The sequence below is a fragment of the Scomber japonicus genome, chromosome 22 (assembly GCF_027409825.1).
Source record: "Scomber japonicus isolate fScoJap1 chromosome 22, fScoJap1.pri, whole genome shotgun sequence".
NCBI classification, from domain to species: domain Eukaryota; kingdom Metazoa; phylum Chordata; class Actinopteri; order Scombriformes; family Scombridae; genus Scomber; species Scomber japonicus.
Genome location: NC_070599.1, coordinates 6,703,096 through 6,720,803, shown reverse-complemented (window position 1 = coordinate 6,720,803; position 17,708 = coordinate 6,703,096). Strand labels below are relative to the sequence as shown.

General features: G+C 38.2%; 1 protein-coding gene across 15 annotated transcripts in view; it reads left to right on the top strand.

Annotated features, from left to right (window-relative positions):
- nrxn2b (neurexin 2b) overlaps positions 1-17,708 on the top strand; it is a 592,634-nt gene that overhangs the window by 204,420 nt on the left and 370,506 nt on the right. For 6 of the 15 annotated variants that reach the window (XM_053343291.1, XM_053343292.1, XM_053343286.1 and 3 more), the window contains one exon: positions 14,950-14,973. The exons of 5 other annotated variants lie outside the window; for them this stretch is intronic. In XM_053343291.1, coding sequence (XP_053199266.1) covers positions 14,950-14,973 — 24 coding nt within the window. Of the gene's footprint in view, positions 1-14,949; positions 14,995-17,708 lie in introns of all 15 variants that reach the window. 4 more of the 15 variants (XM_053343296.1, XM_053343289.1, XM_053343293.1 and 1 more) reach the window with 1 other exon arrangement.

The window sequence follows — 17,708 nt, the reverse complement described above, 5'->3', positions numbered from 1 at the left end:
TGAAAAACAAGCGATCGTATCAAACTCCTGTACTTTTAGACACTAAAGAAATCTCTCCCCACGCAAAAAAAAGGACAACCTGAGAGCAAAGTGATTCTTAACATGTACTAAGTGCTGTTAAATTATAGGGGGGAATTTCCATGCCAACTAGACTCTGCAATTTCTGTCACATTACAATGATATTAATATATATTTCAGTGTGGAAACTTAGACATGGAAATGGTCCAAGATTTGTGGAGCTGATTTTATTTGCATATGCTGTACTTGCCTCAGGATAAGGGCAAAATGATCACGCGCTCCAAGACCCACACGCAGAGAGTTTGGGTCAAATATGTTATCCTGTAGAAAATATGTGTGATCAGCAGAGTGAGACTGGCTTAATGAGTTTGGGAAGCCAACACAATTTTAAAGATTTACAGCATGAGCCTACCCACCTACCACCAACTGCAACATAATGACCATTAGGCAAATGAGTAACAGACACATACACATACTAAACTGAGAGCCGCCTGCCTGTCTTTCTATCTACCCACCTATCTGTCTGTATTAACATTTACAATAAAATATGTTGCAATTCATTTCTCATTTTCAGTCAATTCAGGGGCAGTACCATTACTACCAGATATTGAATTATACTTTTGCAACCTTATTAAATATAGGTTGGATCATAACTGCTCTATAAGCATAGTGTGAATCTAAAATATTAATATAAAGCTTAACTCGAATAGAAATTTTAAACAAGTGGGAAGAAGTCTGCAAGTGATTAAATGTGTCATCCAAAGTTAAATCACTTCAGAATTTACATATAAAGTGTTGCTTCCTTGAAACTAGCAGGCACATATATTGCATTTTGGGTAATCTCACTTTACTTGTGGAACAATTAAAATTAAAATGATGCAAGATTGCTTTTATAAAATTATAGATTATATTAGTTAACTGAGTTGAGTCTTCTGTCGTGCAGGTTGCAGCTGAACAGATATCAAATGTGCCTGTATCACATCCATGCTATGAACTAGAACTTACCACCCAACCCATCCTGTCCAGGCGATCTCCATTAACTCGCAAAACAGCTTGAATCCCCAGCGGATCATTGTAATTGACATAACAGGCGGCCTAAGTGTTAAAGAGCTCTCTAGATTTACACTGGACCATCCCACTGAGAGACACGAGGAGAGAGGTATTGATGACATTGACCACCTCTGACCCTGTGTTTACTCCCTGGCTGATACCATGCTGATCAATGAGCACTTGCATGCTTTGAGGTCTCGTAGAACACACATGAATTTACACAGTTACACACATTGGGTGAATTCGAGATTTGAGACGCATGCCTTTGCATTCATATGATCCCATAGATGCTGAGCAGCTAAAGTTAATACCAAATAATGTCTTTACATTATAGTTACCATTTCTAGTCTGTGAAGTAACTTTTGATCTTTGGTTTGACAAATATGAAGATAAAGACCTTAACAATATCCAATAATAACCCATAAGCTGGTGCTCAAAACAACATTACTCTTTATATTGTCTGTTTTACATAAGCATGGGAAAAATATGACAATTAACATCATATACAATGAATGTACATTGAGAATATGGCTTTCTAAAAAATAGAAGACACATAAACCATTATATGAATTGTGAAGACTGTATTAATAGCAAGCCTGTTCATTCGAATTATAGTTTACAAATTAGCTAGCTTTTTTCTCCTCTTTTTAATAATCTATGGAGGCAGAAATTTCCATCACAGACTTGTTTATTATTTCCAAACAAGAAAAAATGACATAAAGATTCATAATGTTTTATACATACTGACAATTGACAAATCCATATTGCAGACAGTTGTCCGACAACATGAACGTCTTGCCCTTCCCACTGCAGCTGTCAGGGTTTAGATGCTAAAAATACTGTTAATTAAATCAACTTATCTTTAAATAGAACTGTGAATGTAAACAGCGCGCCCACACAGACACAGCGTTATTGTTCTCCGCTGCTCTTCCCATTGTGGTTAACACGATATCATATGCTGAAGATTGCCTGCAGTCTACAACAAAAGCATTAGATTCCAACTGAGGTTATTGTACAGCCCTTGTGGTCTCAAAAGTCTCATCCACTCTCTGTCTGGTGTTTATAATGGCTCATGCAACGTCATGCATATCTACTGCTGCATCAGTAAGCTCCAAAATAAGTAAAGCCTGTGAGCTTCCTCAAGCCTGTTTCTCTCTCTAACTCCCTCTCCCTCCGTATGTGTATGTGTATGTGTATATTCACCGTCGTTCTTCACAAAACCTATGAATTTGTCAGCTTTGTGCGGGATAAAATGAAGCAGACAGAATTAGGTGAGGTGATAGGGACTCTCCACCAAGAGAGAGGAGAGGAACGGGAGGGGGTTGGGGAGGAGAAGGGGTATGCTATGTGCCTAACAAATGATCACAGGTGCAGAGCTCCCCTTGGTGGCATCTCACGGTACTGCACGTGTGCGTGCAGTGTAGGTTTGAAGAGTTTGGCTAATCCCTTTGGTGTACTGTTGATAGGCAGGCAAGGACACTTCCATTGACCTCTCATCAGTGCAAGTCTCCTCCCTACAATATGCACACAATAGACCCATCCCTCCCCACCTAACACATACAATACTTAGCATAAGCAGGGCAGCCATCTTTTCCTCTTCATCCCTCCCTGTCCTCTCCCTGACATGATATTATAACATCATGAAAATATTGTAGACTTCAACACTGGTGGCTACCCTTCACCTAACTCTCCCTCAGAGTCACACACACACTGCCTAAACACACTGCAGAGAAAAGGAAGGGCAAAGACAGAGATGCAAGCCCTCATATCTGGGTGTCTTGGGGAATGATAGATATATCTGAAACACTGCACCAAAACAGAGCACATTGTGAAAATAGGTCAAATACTGTATGAAGAGTGCAAGGACACTTTAGTCAGCATACTGTAACTGTAGCAGTAATAGGTTTTCTGTTAATGCATGCACACTACTCATTGTCTACTGTACTGTACCTTTTATGAGTATCAATTTTATGATTTATTTCAAATCCCCCTCTGATTTTTCCGAAAGCTCCGCCGACACATGCACTAATCCACATATTACTGTGTTCTTGCAGGGATACCTTATCACATTTACAACTGGATAAATCAGTCACAATTCAATGGGGAATGGCTTAGACAAAAACTAAAAACCACTGGTGCCAGTATTATGTTCATACCCATCACTGTCATTGCAATAACTCAATGTCAACCGATCCGTTTGTGTACATTGCAGTTGAGCAGTAATGCAAGTGCAGATCAGTTGGTGTCTGATCATGAGTGGGACTCCTGATGAATGTTTAGTGGTTAATGTATTGTCTTCGAATGTTAGATTTACACAAATGTTCTATCAGCAGTGATATAGGAGTATTAAAAGAAAAGAACAAGAGTCAGCTGATTTAATTCATCAGCTCTCTCTCCTGTCACATACTCATTATTTCCATAGCATTGCAATTTAAAACCAGCAAACAGAGCAAGTAGCTGCTTCTGTAATCCAACTTAGTTATGATTAGACACTAATGTGAAGTTACTATTGTGGTCCATATTCCTATTGTCAGGAATGAATATGCCAGTCCAAGTAACACAGTTGGTTGCACTCAGAATGTATCATCTTTTATTATTTGTATTATCTATTTAGTTATTATTTTTGTTTGAAATCCTGTTCTGTTGCTACCCTTTTTTTATCATGATACATAAGCAGTAAGTAAGATGCTTTCTTTAGACCTGGCAAATGGGAGAGACCATGGTAGAAATAAAATCAGTGCACTGTGCATACGCTACACAGTACACTACCGCATAATGTAATAAAAGATAAGTGAAAGAATTGCCTGCAGTGCATGACGGGAATGTTTCACTCAGCTGCTCTGTAGTTGACTGTAATTTAGCTTTTGTGGTGGTGTCTGTAGGGCTCATTCACACTCCTGTACAATATTGTCAACGGTTTGGTGTTTGTCCATGGTTTATTGAGATTATAGCAATGCAAGTAAAAATGTGGGATGCCATACTTTCGATCCGCAAAGATATAAATGTAGAAATACAGTAATCTATATAGTAATGTATTCTTGGAGGACCAGCCTCCCATGCTCATGATCACTGGAACAATCAGAACCGCCTCACATCACTTCACATCACATCACATCGTTCTGCCTGTATACTTAGTAAGCACATGCATACCACAGGACGCTGCAGCCGGAGGAAATATGGGGTACATACTGCCAAGGGAAAAGAAATGTGTTCTTGTGTCGAAGTAGAGAGTGTAAGAAAATGATTGTGTTCACTACACAGAGAGGGAAATGAAGTTTAGTGCTGCTATCTAAGAGAGGGGTATCTGAGCAGTGGGAGCATGGTGAGAGCACTGGGAGAGAGACAACAGTTTGTTCTCTTCTAAGAGAAAGAGAACAGAGAATGGCTTTCTTTTAATTCCCCAATGTGACTTTACAACCGAAATATTCAACATCCCAATGTGTCACAGAACTAGGCCAGTAGCTTTGCCAGCATCTAGAGAGAGAGAGTCCTTTGAACTCAATATCTCTCCTTTTTTTTTTTTTTTTTTGTTAGCATAATTTTCATTCTGTATCACTGTCACCCCTTCCTCGCTTTTATACTCTCACCTACAGTATCATCCGTCCTTCTCTTGTCTCTGGCTGGCTGTCTCTCTCAGTGTACCTTGATGTTCTTTAAGCCCCTCAACTCACACACATCTCTTTTCCATATAATTGGACCTTGGGTGGACCTATTGGATTAATGCATGGATCAAACAGATTTGTTCATGTTTCTTAAGTGATGAATGCAGATCCCTGAGGTTCAACTGCCGGCCTTCGGTTCAGCCGGAGCAAGCGAGCTTTGATCTACATCAGGATCGAGTTCAGTAAAGGCCACATTGAGAATGATAATCTGTTCCACATAGGCAGTAACCGCTATGAACCATATCAGAATCCAGTGAGGTACTGCAATTTTGAGTAAATGGATTTCTTTTATTTACTTTTGAACTAAAGAGCCTTGAAAATCCATAGAGTAAGGCGTAAAGATGTGTGCTTTGCTGTATGCCGGATTTATATGAAGGGTTGTCTTTTATCTATCTAGCAACAGCAGGAGGGGTTTATTTTATTTTATTTGGATTAACACATTAGCAGTAACAACATCATTCTTCAAAAAGAGAAAAAAATATATTCTACTCTATTTCATTTTATGCTGTTTTAATTACTCCTACCACTAAAAACACATCATTAAAAACAAGTAACTTTGAAAGTAAGGGTCATCATGAATCTACAGGCATGTGTGGCTGTTTATGATTGTGAGGCTCAAGCACACCCTCAAAGTCAATAATAGATCATAAAACCTTCCACACACACAAACTTTACAAGCAGAAAGACAACATTACATAAAAACCAATAAGGCAAACATAGTTATTCAGTTGAGAACACACAGACTACACTTCTTCTAGCCTCCTTGCATGTCCTCCATACATAATAAAATCTGGTGCTCACACCATCCTCGCATACGCTCTTTCACCCACACTGCTGCATGGGTGTTATAAACAGAGACTGACCAAGTTAAGGGATGGAAAACCACTAAAAAAACATGCATTGCTTTGAAATTGAAACACTTGCAGCGCGGTTGCTGCATGCTGAAAAATTCATCACAGGGAATCGTGGCCATTTATTAGTGTTGTAAGGTCTTAATGTGGCAGTGCTGTCTTCTAAAAGCTTCATCTCATTAGAAAATGTATATGTTGTATAATGTTTAACCTGATATGTTGTAATCCCAGTCATTAAGACATCACCATATTTAAGAGGGATGTCTTATCTAGTAAGGCATGGTGGGAAAACAATCACATTTGTTTTATATGAGCCCAACCCCTTCAATCAATACTCACAGATGCCTGGATGCCCTCCTTCTTATTGTTGTTTTTTCCCATATCTACCATCCTGACTTGTTCAGATTGTTTGCCATGCATTTCTGTAGAGCGCTATCAACTGCAATTACCTTGCCTCCCTTTCTCCCTCCTCTCCCTCCCCTCTCATCCAACCTTCCTCCAAGATGCAGCCAGAATTCCTAAGAGAGAGCCAATCAGTCCCTCTCTTGCCCCTCTTTCTTCCACCCTCCCTCTCTCATTTTCACTCTGTCTCTCTCGTCCATTCTTTCCAGCAATTTGTCACTTAGCAACAGTGTCTGCTATGCTGTTGGGTAGTGAATCGTCCCTGGCTGCAGTACTCCAGTAGTTCCATTAACCCTTTCCCCACAACTAGGTCCTACAGAAAGGCACTATGATATTATTGATAAAAGAATGATTGAAATGCCCTTTTAGTAGAAAACAGCATTAAGAAACCATTGTGTCTTGGCCCTCTTAAACCTGCTGTGTACATACAATCAAGTGCAAAAGGAAAAAAAAAAACATCTAACAAAAGTAATTGTGTTAAACTGCTGGGTGAAAGTATCCAATTGAGTTAATGAATGACTGGTTACACCTTTAATTTCACTCTGGAAATCAAGGCTTACATGTAATGGCCATCCCACACTTACATCATGTGGATTAGTTCCTACCAATTACATGTTAGCATCTCAATAAGGTCAGGACAATGTGTTTAGCATATTGACAAACTGAACCTCTTGTAACCGACCTGAAAATGCAATTTAGAGCACTCGTCTTTGCCAATACATACAGCACACACTTACATTGGTGATATGAATTGCTATTCAAGGAAGGCAGAGGTAGTGGATTTGTTTGATGTACATAATGACATGCTAACACCTCTGTAATCCGCTCTGTTTACTGCCAATGACAGTTTAAGTATTCCTAATGTGTTCCAGCCGTGCTGAGAGGAGATGGAGGGGCACAGTTGGCATGTGGGTGAATGTTTGTTTGGGATTTCCCTCCCCTCTATTCTGTTGCTTTCTACGTGTGATTGGAGGTCACCGCCTAAAGCACAGCTTCTGTCTGTACATCACCCACCCAATGTGCAAACACCTCATTCTGAAAAAAAAAACGGTGCCGCTGTTTGATACCAACACTAAGAGCTTCTTTGCATTTGAGGGAAAAAAAGCTAATTTGCATCACATTTACACTGCATTAGCATATCTGCCAGCATTCCCACATTCACTCACTCATCATTGTCATTTGCTACTACCTGCACCAGCACTTTGATGTCTATTCATCCTTCTGTCTCATAGACCTTTAATCAGATAACAAATCTAAGTACCATTAGCACATTCAAACAGGTGAAAACAGGCAGTAAAATGTTGCTTGGACAGAAACCAGTAAGATATTTAGACAGATTATGGGATAAAACCAGACTTGTGAGCATGGTGGAAGACTTTGTAAGATAAAAGGTGGCACAGTAGAATAAATAACACAAATTCCCCTTTAAAGTAACATTTTCAATTCAATTTAATTGAAAAAAGACCTTGCAATATTTCATCACCTTGTTTGTTTTTTTTCCCTCACATGAAATAATTAGTTGGATTCTTCCAAATGTTCTTGCATTTTATTTGTATTTAACCACAGCCAATAGAAGGCATGAAAGCAATAAACAATTAGAAGAGTGCCCTCAGTTCAGTCTTAATTTTCTTTTAGATGCATAGAGTAGTGAAGATTGTCCTCCTGGGTTAGTCTAACTGTATAGAAATAAGAAAAAAAAACAATAAATAGTATGATGAGTCCAAACTTAGCTTATGCTAGGCAGAATTTAAAATGAATAAAATAGTCCGACACACAATGTAAGATTGTTTACTTCACACAATGAACATACAGTGAAATCAAGTGAAAAATGTACCTGTAAGGTTCTTTAAAAAAAAAAAAAAGTAGTTGATCAGTATAAATCTTCACGGTAAAATTGTATAGCCATATCCTGATGGAATCCTAGGGGAGCTCAGCAGTGTACAAAAGAGAGACGGAGCTATTCAGTCAGAGATGGGGATGATATGAAGAGAGAGAGTTATGACCATTTGCATTGCCATACACGATATATTCCACTGCTATTTTAATGCACACACACACATACACCTATACAGAAGCTCACACTGGCACACACTGTTTGTTTGCAGACTTCTCTCTACCGTAATTGCAGTGACATTTATATTTGCACCTGAAGCCTGTCTGCCAGTTTCCATTACTTGGAGCCAGACTTAGAGAGAGGCAGACTAGAGTGAATGGTGGATGATTGGAATGAACGCAGAATCAAATGTACCTGAAAGAGCTATTCTGAATCGAAGCCCTGCTCCCTTTTATCTGACAGGGTCACCTACAGAGTATCTGTGCTAGAGAGAGACACCTGATATATCACACAAGCATAAATATTCAGGAAGGCACATGGATGTATTGTGTATTATATGGATGCTCAACTTTATACAGCCAAAAGATTAAGGTTATATTTAATATATGTATAAAGTATGTACATATATGACATTTTCACCCAATGACAAATAGCACATATTCTCTCACCCCTCCCACCCCATAACACTATTCCTAATATCACTTTTATCGCTTATTTCTAAAGGCTCAAATTGGAAATTTATGAGAGTACAATCATCAGTCTTAGAAGTTTCTCGGTTACAATGATGAATCTATCTGGACTGGGAATCTTGGCTCCGCTGCACAATCCATTGATCATTTTCACAGCTTTGTCATTAAATATTTATTCAGCTTATTCGCTGGTGGCCACAGTTCAGTAACGTCCAGCGTGACGAGTGCGTAAAAGATCAGCAACTCAACAAAAAATATCATTTTACAGCTCAGTCAACTCTGGTTGTCATCCCACGTATCATCTTCTTCATGTTGACAGAGGTATATCAACCCTGTCTGTGAAATGTACAGGCACAGAACTCAGATCGTGAATTACCAAGTTAACAGTATTGAGAATGAGCTAATTTATCCTCTTTCCCTACTCCCAATATTTAATACATGAAGGTTTCCTAGCCCAGGGCGTCCTTTGAGACAGATGCAACACAAAGTTGTTAGTCTGGGCCCGTGGTTGTTTACACGACCAGGAGTTTTATCCTCCATTAACAGACATCGGCATTCACAGCCTTTGTTTTCCCTCATGGGTCAATTACAGAGAGGGTGATGGGCTGTCACAGCAGGGGCTTCAGGCATGTTGGGTTTAAGGCTTGAAACAAATATAGTGCATGGGAGAGGAAATTTACTGTCAGAGTAAAATCAGTGGTACATAAAGGGCTGAGTCTGTCTGTTTTGGATATTTATGCATTCCAACTCTCTCTTGTGTACTGTAGTTGTTTATCTCCTAAACCCCTTGCCATATTTTTCTTTTGGTGCTCTCATTTGTTGTCAATTCACTGTATTTTCTCAGCACTGTATTTCGCTTCCTTCTGAGGAAAACAATTTGGTACTCCAGGGATACCATGAGAGAGACCCCATTTACACTTAGTCACTTCGTGCATCTTGGGCGGATCGGATAGCTATCCAATCTCAAACAAGCCAAGTGTAAATGTATCCAAGAAGCATTCAACACAGATTGAAATAAAGCCAGAAATACAGTATAGCCAAATGTTAAAGAGGTGTAAATGCGTCCATCTGTCTAAGACTTCTTATCCTAACTGTAACTTTGTCAGTAAACAAGAAATATCCTTTCACTCCTGTCTTATGTCCCTTGTGATGATGACTAAGTTGCACTGGAATTAGCTGTCATTCTCCCCATCTCATTAGAGCGTCAACAAAACGTGCAGTGTGTCTGATCAGTGGGATTGACGGAGCATTGATCATCATTAATGAGGCAGCAGCATGAGTTGAGACCCTATGAATTAGATAACTTTTGTCTTGCTTGTAGTTCATAAATAATTGTTTTAAGCAATGTATTTGTGCTGGTTTATGGATAATTGTTTGCCAGCTCATCTTTTAACTGGTGTAACTGAACTGGTAACATGCTGTTATTTTGCAAGTAATTGACCTGATTTATATGTATCCGATAAAAATCAAAACATATTCCAGTTGGATTTGGGATCTAGCTAACAGAGATGGATGAGTGCAAATGAAACTTCTTGAATTTCATAGGAAACACAGAGCCAAAGTGGAATAAGGATGTATTCTTCTCTTATGCCCTGTTTTTGTAGGAATCAGCATGCATTTCCCTCCCCTCATCCTACAGTAGTACTGCACACACTTCCTTCTTTTACATCTCAGAGAAGAACAAAAGAGGAAAATCATGGCAGACCTCTTTAAACCAACTAGTTATCATACTTCTCTGTCTATGCTTTGATAACAAAAATAGAACAAAAGTTTAATTTTCTGCACAATTGATCTTGACAATGGAGCACCAGTTCAGCAGTGCTTACTGTTCTCAAGCCTGCAGGAAAAAGTCTGACTTGTGTTTTAGCTGTGCCTCTAGATCTAACCCTACACATCTAGTTTCACATATCAGTTTCAGTGGCTCGTTTTGCTTCTCTTCTTTCTAGTCAGGGAGTTCATTCATTTTGCACTTGAATTACTTACAATTCAAATCATGACCTCAGCCCAACTGCTTATGCAGACTTTATTTTAAGGGGGAAAGCTTGGATAACTAAAAACTCTATAGTAGAACTCCTAAAATACTAGGTCATTTCCATAATCTCTCTACTAAATGAAGAAATCTGACTGTATGTGTATATGTTTGTCCTTCGTATATCTCAAGAACCATTCATCTGATCAACTTTATTGTTGAATTAGATGAAATTTGGACACATGATTTATGTTTAATATTAATAAACTTAGAATAAAGAAGTAAAAAGTGAGACATTTTGCTCTGCAGCCACAGTATGGGGCTTCTGGCATCTGCTACTGCATGTCACCATGAGAACTGTATCACTCTGCCAAGAGATATCCATCCATTTGATAACATTGAAAGTTAGATTTTGTTGTCAGAAAAAAATGGAAGAGAGAGAGAGAGAGAGAGGGTGAGCAAGCTGAGAGCACAAGCATGTGTCAGAGAGAGAACCCTGGTGATGAGAGACAGCAGTGGAAAGCTTTCTCTGAGGGAGAAAAAGCCTGTGAATGACAGAAATACAATGTTGTTTTCTGATTGTTTCACGGTGGTTTCATTTTAAAGCACAAAACAAAACAACCATCAAACACTCAGCAGATGATGAACTGTGGATACATACACTCTTAGTTTCTGTTACATTTTCCTCCTCTGCATTTCTCCTTTCCATTTTATTCATTACATCCAACTAATGCAGCAGTAAATACTGTTGTTGTTTTGTCATGTGTGAGTGCTGTGTTTGAAGCACAGCTGGAGAGAGACACACACAGACTACTAGATTACTGCTTCCTGCTTCAATGTAAAACATTCATTAAAATAAGAAACATTTACATAATAACCTTTCACACACAAACAAAAAACCTCCATAAGCAAATGAGACAAGGCACATCTTGCTGCACAATATATATATATATATGTGTATATATATATATATATATATATATATATATATATATATATATATATATATATATCTCAACATGCCACTACCTGAGGGACAATGAATCACCTAGACACACACCGCACACATGCATTCACATACACACACATGCACATGTATAGCCTATACATAATTAATATAAATATTAACATTGTTCTCCAAAGTGAGGACAGGGAGTGTTTTAAAGCTTTCTCTGGAACAAAAAGCCTATGAATGAGATAAATGACCCAACAATCTCAGTCTGCAGTGCTTTCACATCACCTTCTAGTTTCAGATCAGCTCGAGAAAAGTTCTTTCACATGTCATGCTCTAAAAAATGAAACATAGCTTTTAAGAAGAAGAATGGACAGACTCTTCAGCTTCTTCCCTCAGGCAGCTCAAACCCAGTTTGTCTCAAATAAGCACAAATCTTTAGAGCTAATATACCTACTGAAATGATCCAAACTGCAGCCACAGAAAATAAACGATCCAACAGGCCAATATGATACATCCACTTTATCTTAGGATGCCTATTTTTTTTTCAAAAGCTCTCCATTATGTATTGAATGTAGTCTATAGTTTACATGAAATGAGAAAATATTCACTATAACAACACTTAACATCTGTGTATAACCGAATGTTAGATTCTTTCATGTTGTTGGTAGTCACTCACACCTCACATCAACAGTAATCATTTTTATATGCATTGAAGCAGCAATACCAGATGCCAAGCTATTGGGTGTTCTGAACAGGCACATTTTGAACAGGCACTGCACTGGTTTCAATTCATTCCAATAGAACAATATGGTGAATCAAGACATCACCATAGATCAAACAAGCAATTCAAAATGTAAGTCAATATAGCAGTAAAACAATGAGTACAAATGTAGTTATTCATTGAATTCAGGTTAGACATACATAGATGATACTCGCTATTGTATTTCTTTGTCTGGTCAGCATCATATCTGTTCATCTACTTGACCCTTGACACTTGAACTGGTGTACTGCTTACTCACAAAACCATATAGAGTGACTGGTGCAGGCCTGTGCAGATACCATGTTATACTAAAATCAAAATGTAACACTTCTTTTCATTTCCATCCTCCCCTGTTTTAACTCACTGCCATCACTTTATGTCATTTCAGAGATCATTACCAATTTTAAGGATATAGTTATCCCAGTTATAGAGCTGCTCTGTCAAAGAACTGATAAAGAGATAAGTTCAAAATCTAGACATCAAATACCTTCAAGGGATCTAAATCCTACATAATTCAAAATGTTGCTCTAAGTATATCTAATTTTATTTCCATTTGCGTATCACAGACTATCTTTCAGTGAGTTTTGAGAAGCCCACAGTCATTGTCACCTTTTGTAAGCGTGCGTTTTTCTTACTTAATAAACCGCTGTCAGGCCCAAAGTCGTTTGAGCTCATTATATCCGGTCTTTGATGTATCAGGTGTTTTTGAAAGCTCAGATAAACGGGAGTGTGGAGCGGTGTGGTGTGGATATGCAAATTCACACCCACTGTTGAATCTTATTCACATAATTAACAAATTAAAAGAAGTCATTAGACAAAGTGGGTCAACGGTGACTGCACTTTACCATGACCTTGTATCAAAGAGTGGGTGTGTGCGAAGCTTCAGATCGCCACATGTGGATGACTTTGTGTATGGTTGACACTCAGCTCCTACACAAATGACACGGACACATGGTAATCCATCCCACACACACCCACAGTACTGTATATACTGTACTGTACATGAACAGGGACACATTTACATATACACATGCTTGTAGACAAACCAGCCTCATATACTTAATCTGAATCCCCTATTCTTAATGTCATGATTGCAATTTCCATCTTTTTGTATATATCTCAACATGTGGACTTGCAGCTTTGTAGTTATGCTTCATATTTTACATTGATGTATTCACAGTAAGCCAGGAAAGCTACCTCCTCTAAATAGCAAATTCCAACAGAGAAAATGGTCCTATTCCTAATATGTGGAACCCCATAGCTTCACCTTTTCTTTTGCCCAAAGTCTGAGTGTCAGATATGATCACTCAGAGCAGCTGACAGTTTCAGCCTTCAGATCAAGATATAAGATGTCCTCTAGATGTCCACTCCCTCCTGAGGGAAAGCTCAGGGCAGATCTCAATGTTAAATCTTACCTCTCTTACCTCACTGTGATATTCCAACTAGCCACATACGTATAAAGCTGAAGCGTGAGATGGTGTTTTAAGATGGAAAGTTTACATGTAAATGTTCTGCAAGTTGGCAACAAAGCGCTAAATAATACAGACCTTTAATAAAGGAAAGGGCATAATTTAATTTACGGGTGCGAGGCATAACATGTATGACATGATTTCTCATTTATTGATAGATTTATTTCCATTTCATATTCTATTTCCCATGTTTATCTCTCCCAAGGGTTTGCCAATGTTGCTCTTTACTTTGGAAATGGCTTAAATGATTAAATGAAGATTTCTCTCTTTTTCAGGATGCTGTTGATACCAGAATTCCACATACAATGTCCCTCTCTCCTTCTTTCCTTTTCTATACTTGAGTCTTTCTTTCTCTCACATTCAAGAATATGCAAAATCAATTGTCAGCCCCTGATTGTTTCATATCTCTACTTATAACACTGAAATTGCACTGTAGTTTTAACCATTACCAACTTGAGCTGATATGTGTCCATATTTAATATGTAATCCTCTCCTTTTGGTTTTCTCTTGCCTCTATCACATTCGACCACTATTGAGAACTTGGGGAATTTCTGCCTAGGGATTTGCACATTTTGAGTCATCAAAACCTGATTGGCCATGCCCAGTCCTAAAGAGCATCATTTTGAAATGGAGTAGACCCAACCACCAGCCAAGCCCGCTGTCCAGAATAGCCTATCAGAGTGAATACTAATACTGATGTACTTTTCCCCCATTCCCCTCCCTGCTCAAAACAAACACCCCCATCAAAACTACCCAAAACCCCTCTGTGGAAGTTGATTTGCTAACTCTTGTCTCTTTTACTAACAAGCTTCAGAATTCTTCCAATTTGATTCTTTTCATTGGTGAATTTTCTTTTCCCTTACCTTTTATGATTTCAACGACTAACACTGTGTCATTCACGGAATGTGAACCATCTGTTGTTTTCTCTACTTAACTTACGACTTACATACTAACAAATGTATTGTTATCCTTTTATCTATTTTGTTCTTTTATATCTTTTTTTTGTAGACGTCCCTAAACTAAATAGTTGTACAATTGCTTTCTTTATTTCTTTATTTGGATGTTTTACTACCTAGCTGTAGGAAAAAGATACCTTCTTTGAAATTATATTTTCCTATAACATTGAATTTTTGCTGAGAATCTATTTGCCTATTGAGAGGAGAAGTTGGTTTTGCACAAGGCGATTTTTCTTTTCTTCTTTCTCCACCTTTTTGGGGTTGAGGTGTGTTTTCTTGAGTTAAAGATTTGTCATTATTTTTTTCTTTCTCCTCCCCCTGTTTTCTCCTGAAGCACGCAGGCATTGGACACGCTATGGTAAACAAACTGCATTATATGGTAGATATCATTCTAATTGTCTTATACTTTGGTTTGCCCTGGGTTTTCCGTTACCTCTTTCTATTCTGTTTGCTTTACTGAAAGTACAATCCGCCATCAATTCCAAGGTAGCTGAAAAACTCCACCTCTGTTTTTTCTTTTAGCCCTCTCTATATATGTTATTGCTTTTTTATTACCATCCAGTTCTCCCCTTCCTGAAAAGAATTACTGTGTTCATCCAAAGAGGTCTGCCCAAAAATATACAACTTAAATTCTAAGATTTTATTTTTTTGCTGTTTATCTTCCTCCTTTTTTAATTTACTTTTGTTATTTGTTATTTTACTTCAAACACTATCCGTATGAAGAAATAAAGAATCATAATGCAAGATATCTCTCAATTGAGTACCTTCCTTTTTTTATCTGTTTGCTCCTGATTTATTTTCTTAGAAGAACCCTATAAAGTGAGCGCACACAGCAGACTTCTCAAGCAGGCAAATATCCTCTATGGCAACTCCAGTGAGGGCAAGTAAAAAAAAAATCATTAATTTTCCCAACTTTTTAATAACATGAGAGCAATGGTACCATGTGTCCTCAGATGGACCTGTGCCTGTTATGGAGCAGCCTGTTATCTAGCTTTGCCATCCTGTGCTTTATGGAGTCATGAAGAGTATTTACAACTCTTGATTTAGTGGACAAAGCCCTCACTGTAAAGTAGGCCTCAAATGAGGGCTTGATCCCATTAGTGGCCTTAGGCTGATTTATGATTAAGATGGAGCTGTTCCCAGACCCGTGCTCCCTCTCGTACACACACACATACATACACACTTATTAAAGTGCTTTAATGTGGTAATAGTCGGCTGAACTCGGGTGCAGGAATGAGCGTAAAAGGTCGTTTGATTAATACCTAAAACATGATAGCAGGATCTTATTTTAAAAACTGTCATTAGGTTGAATCTATTACAGTGCTGCTAATGTAATGTACACTGGTAGACCACTCTTGGCATGTAGTTGTGGTCAGTCTTACTTGCTTTCACTGGACTTTCCGATCAATAAATGAAGCTCTTGCCCATTGCTGCAGACCATAAAGGGAACCGCCTGGAGAAAGCTGAACTGTGTGTGATCGACCCCTCATTAACACTAACACTAACTTATACTTCTTATACTTTACTGGCCTCACCTCTTGCATGATGAGATTGACCCTCCTTCCTAATCTTTTTTTCTCTTTCTTCTTTCTTTTTTTTCAGTTGTTGTTTTTGATATACAGATTGCATTAAGTATATATGCATATGTATATATCCTGGCTAACATATATACATACATATATCAATTGTCCTAATATAATCAATATGGCCATAAAACATGTTAGCCACACCTTCTTGTTGTTTTCTTTCTTTCTTTTACTTTCTTTTCCTTTTTTTATTTATATAAGTTTAACTTCAAAATTAACTTACTAAAATGAATACTGACCTCACACTTTACCTCACTGAAACAAAAATAACGGGAAAAAGTACAGAGGGGAGACAGATTTTCATTTTCTGGGTGAATAGAGGATTGATGCCCAAGTAATAAATCTGGCTAATCCATCATAAACTCCTATAAGTATGTTGGAGCCACTGTATCTGGCAGTGACTCACTCAGTCTTTGCTCAAATTTGACAAAAGTGATGAAGCAATTTTGAGCTCACATCTGAAACGCTGTGGTAAAATTATAGTGGAGGCATAATAAGAACTACAGTCATGACTGAGTACACTAAGGTGGAGGACAGAGATACTGATAATACAATATATCCAACCATTTAAATACTAATTGCTCTATTCACCAAGACAGGGATTTCCTCTCTCTCCTTTCAGTTTTCCCTATTCTTTAAAAAACCCTCTCATTTCCGTTGATTTCATCTGTGATTGATAACATTGGTCCCATCCTGTCCCACTTCCACCTCCAAACTTACAGTATCCAGTGGTTGTATTCCTGCACCCTGTTTGCATGTTTCTACTGGCTAGAACGTCTTACCATCCGCATCCTCACAGGGTCTAAATGCTGCTCTAGCCCAGCGCGTGTCAGTCTGTTGTACACGTGTCTAGATTTTTTTTCTTTTTTCCTTTCCTTTCCTTTTTTTTTTGGCATACTTGTCCAAATAAAAACCTTAACATTGTAAGCTTTCTTCCTTTCCTCATTTGTCTGTTGTTGTGGTGCCCTGCAATTCAATTTACTTACCCACTACTTCCCCATTTTTTGCTGCATCTTGCCAGATTTTTGTTTTTGTTTCTTTCTTTAATAGTTGGTCTGTTTGTGTTGTGTCTAATGGAATTCTCCCTCCATTCCCATTATTCCTGTCATCTTTCCGTTTAAGTGCATGGCTTGTGTGTCACCCTGTTAACTTGGATGGATTCATTTTGTTTCTTCTTAACCAAAACAAACCCTTGTCACATGAAATAACACATTCAATCCAAATCTGGATCTGGTTTGAGCAATCAAATTGCAGAGGACTTTTAAAGAATCCTCACCCACTCCTACTACTTCAACTAAATTTACTAAAACAAACGTGTTACTAATCTACTGTTTGAATCAAACCTTTGTTGTAACTGTACTAACAACCATTTTTGTGTCTGACTTTCCCTTACTTACAAAAGTACTAACCGATTTCGTTCACCCTCCAACCCTTTTAACTCTTTTCGGCACACAGCTAAAGAGCTCCCTGCCCCCCGCCCCCCCTTCTCTTCCCTTCCTTTATCAAC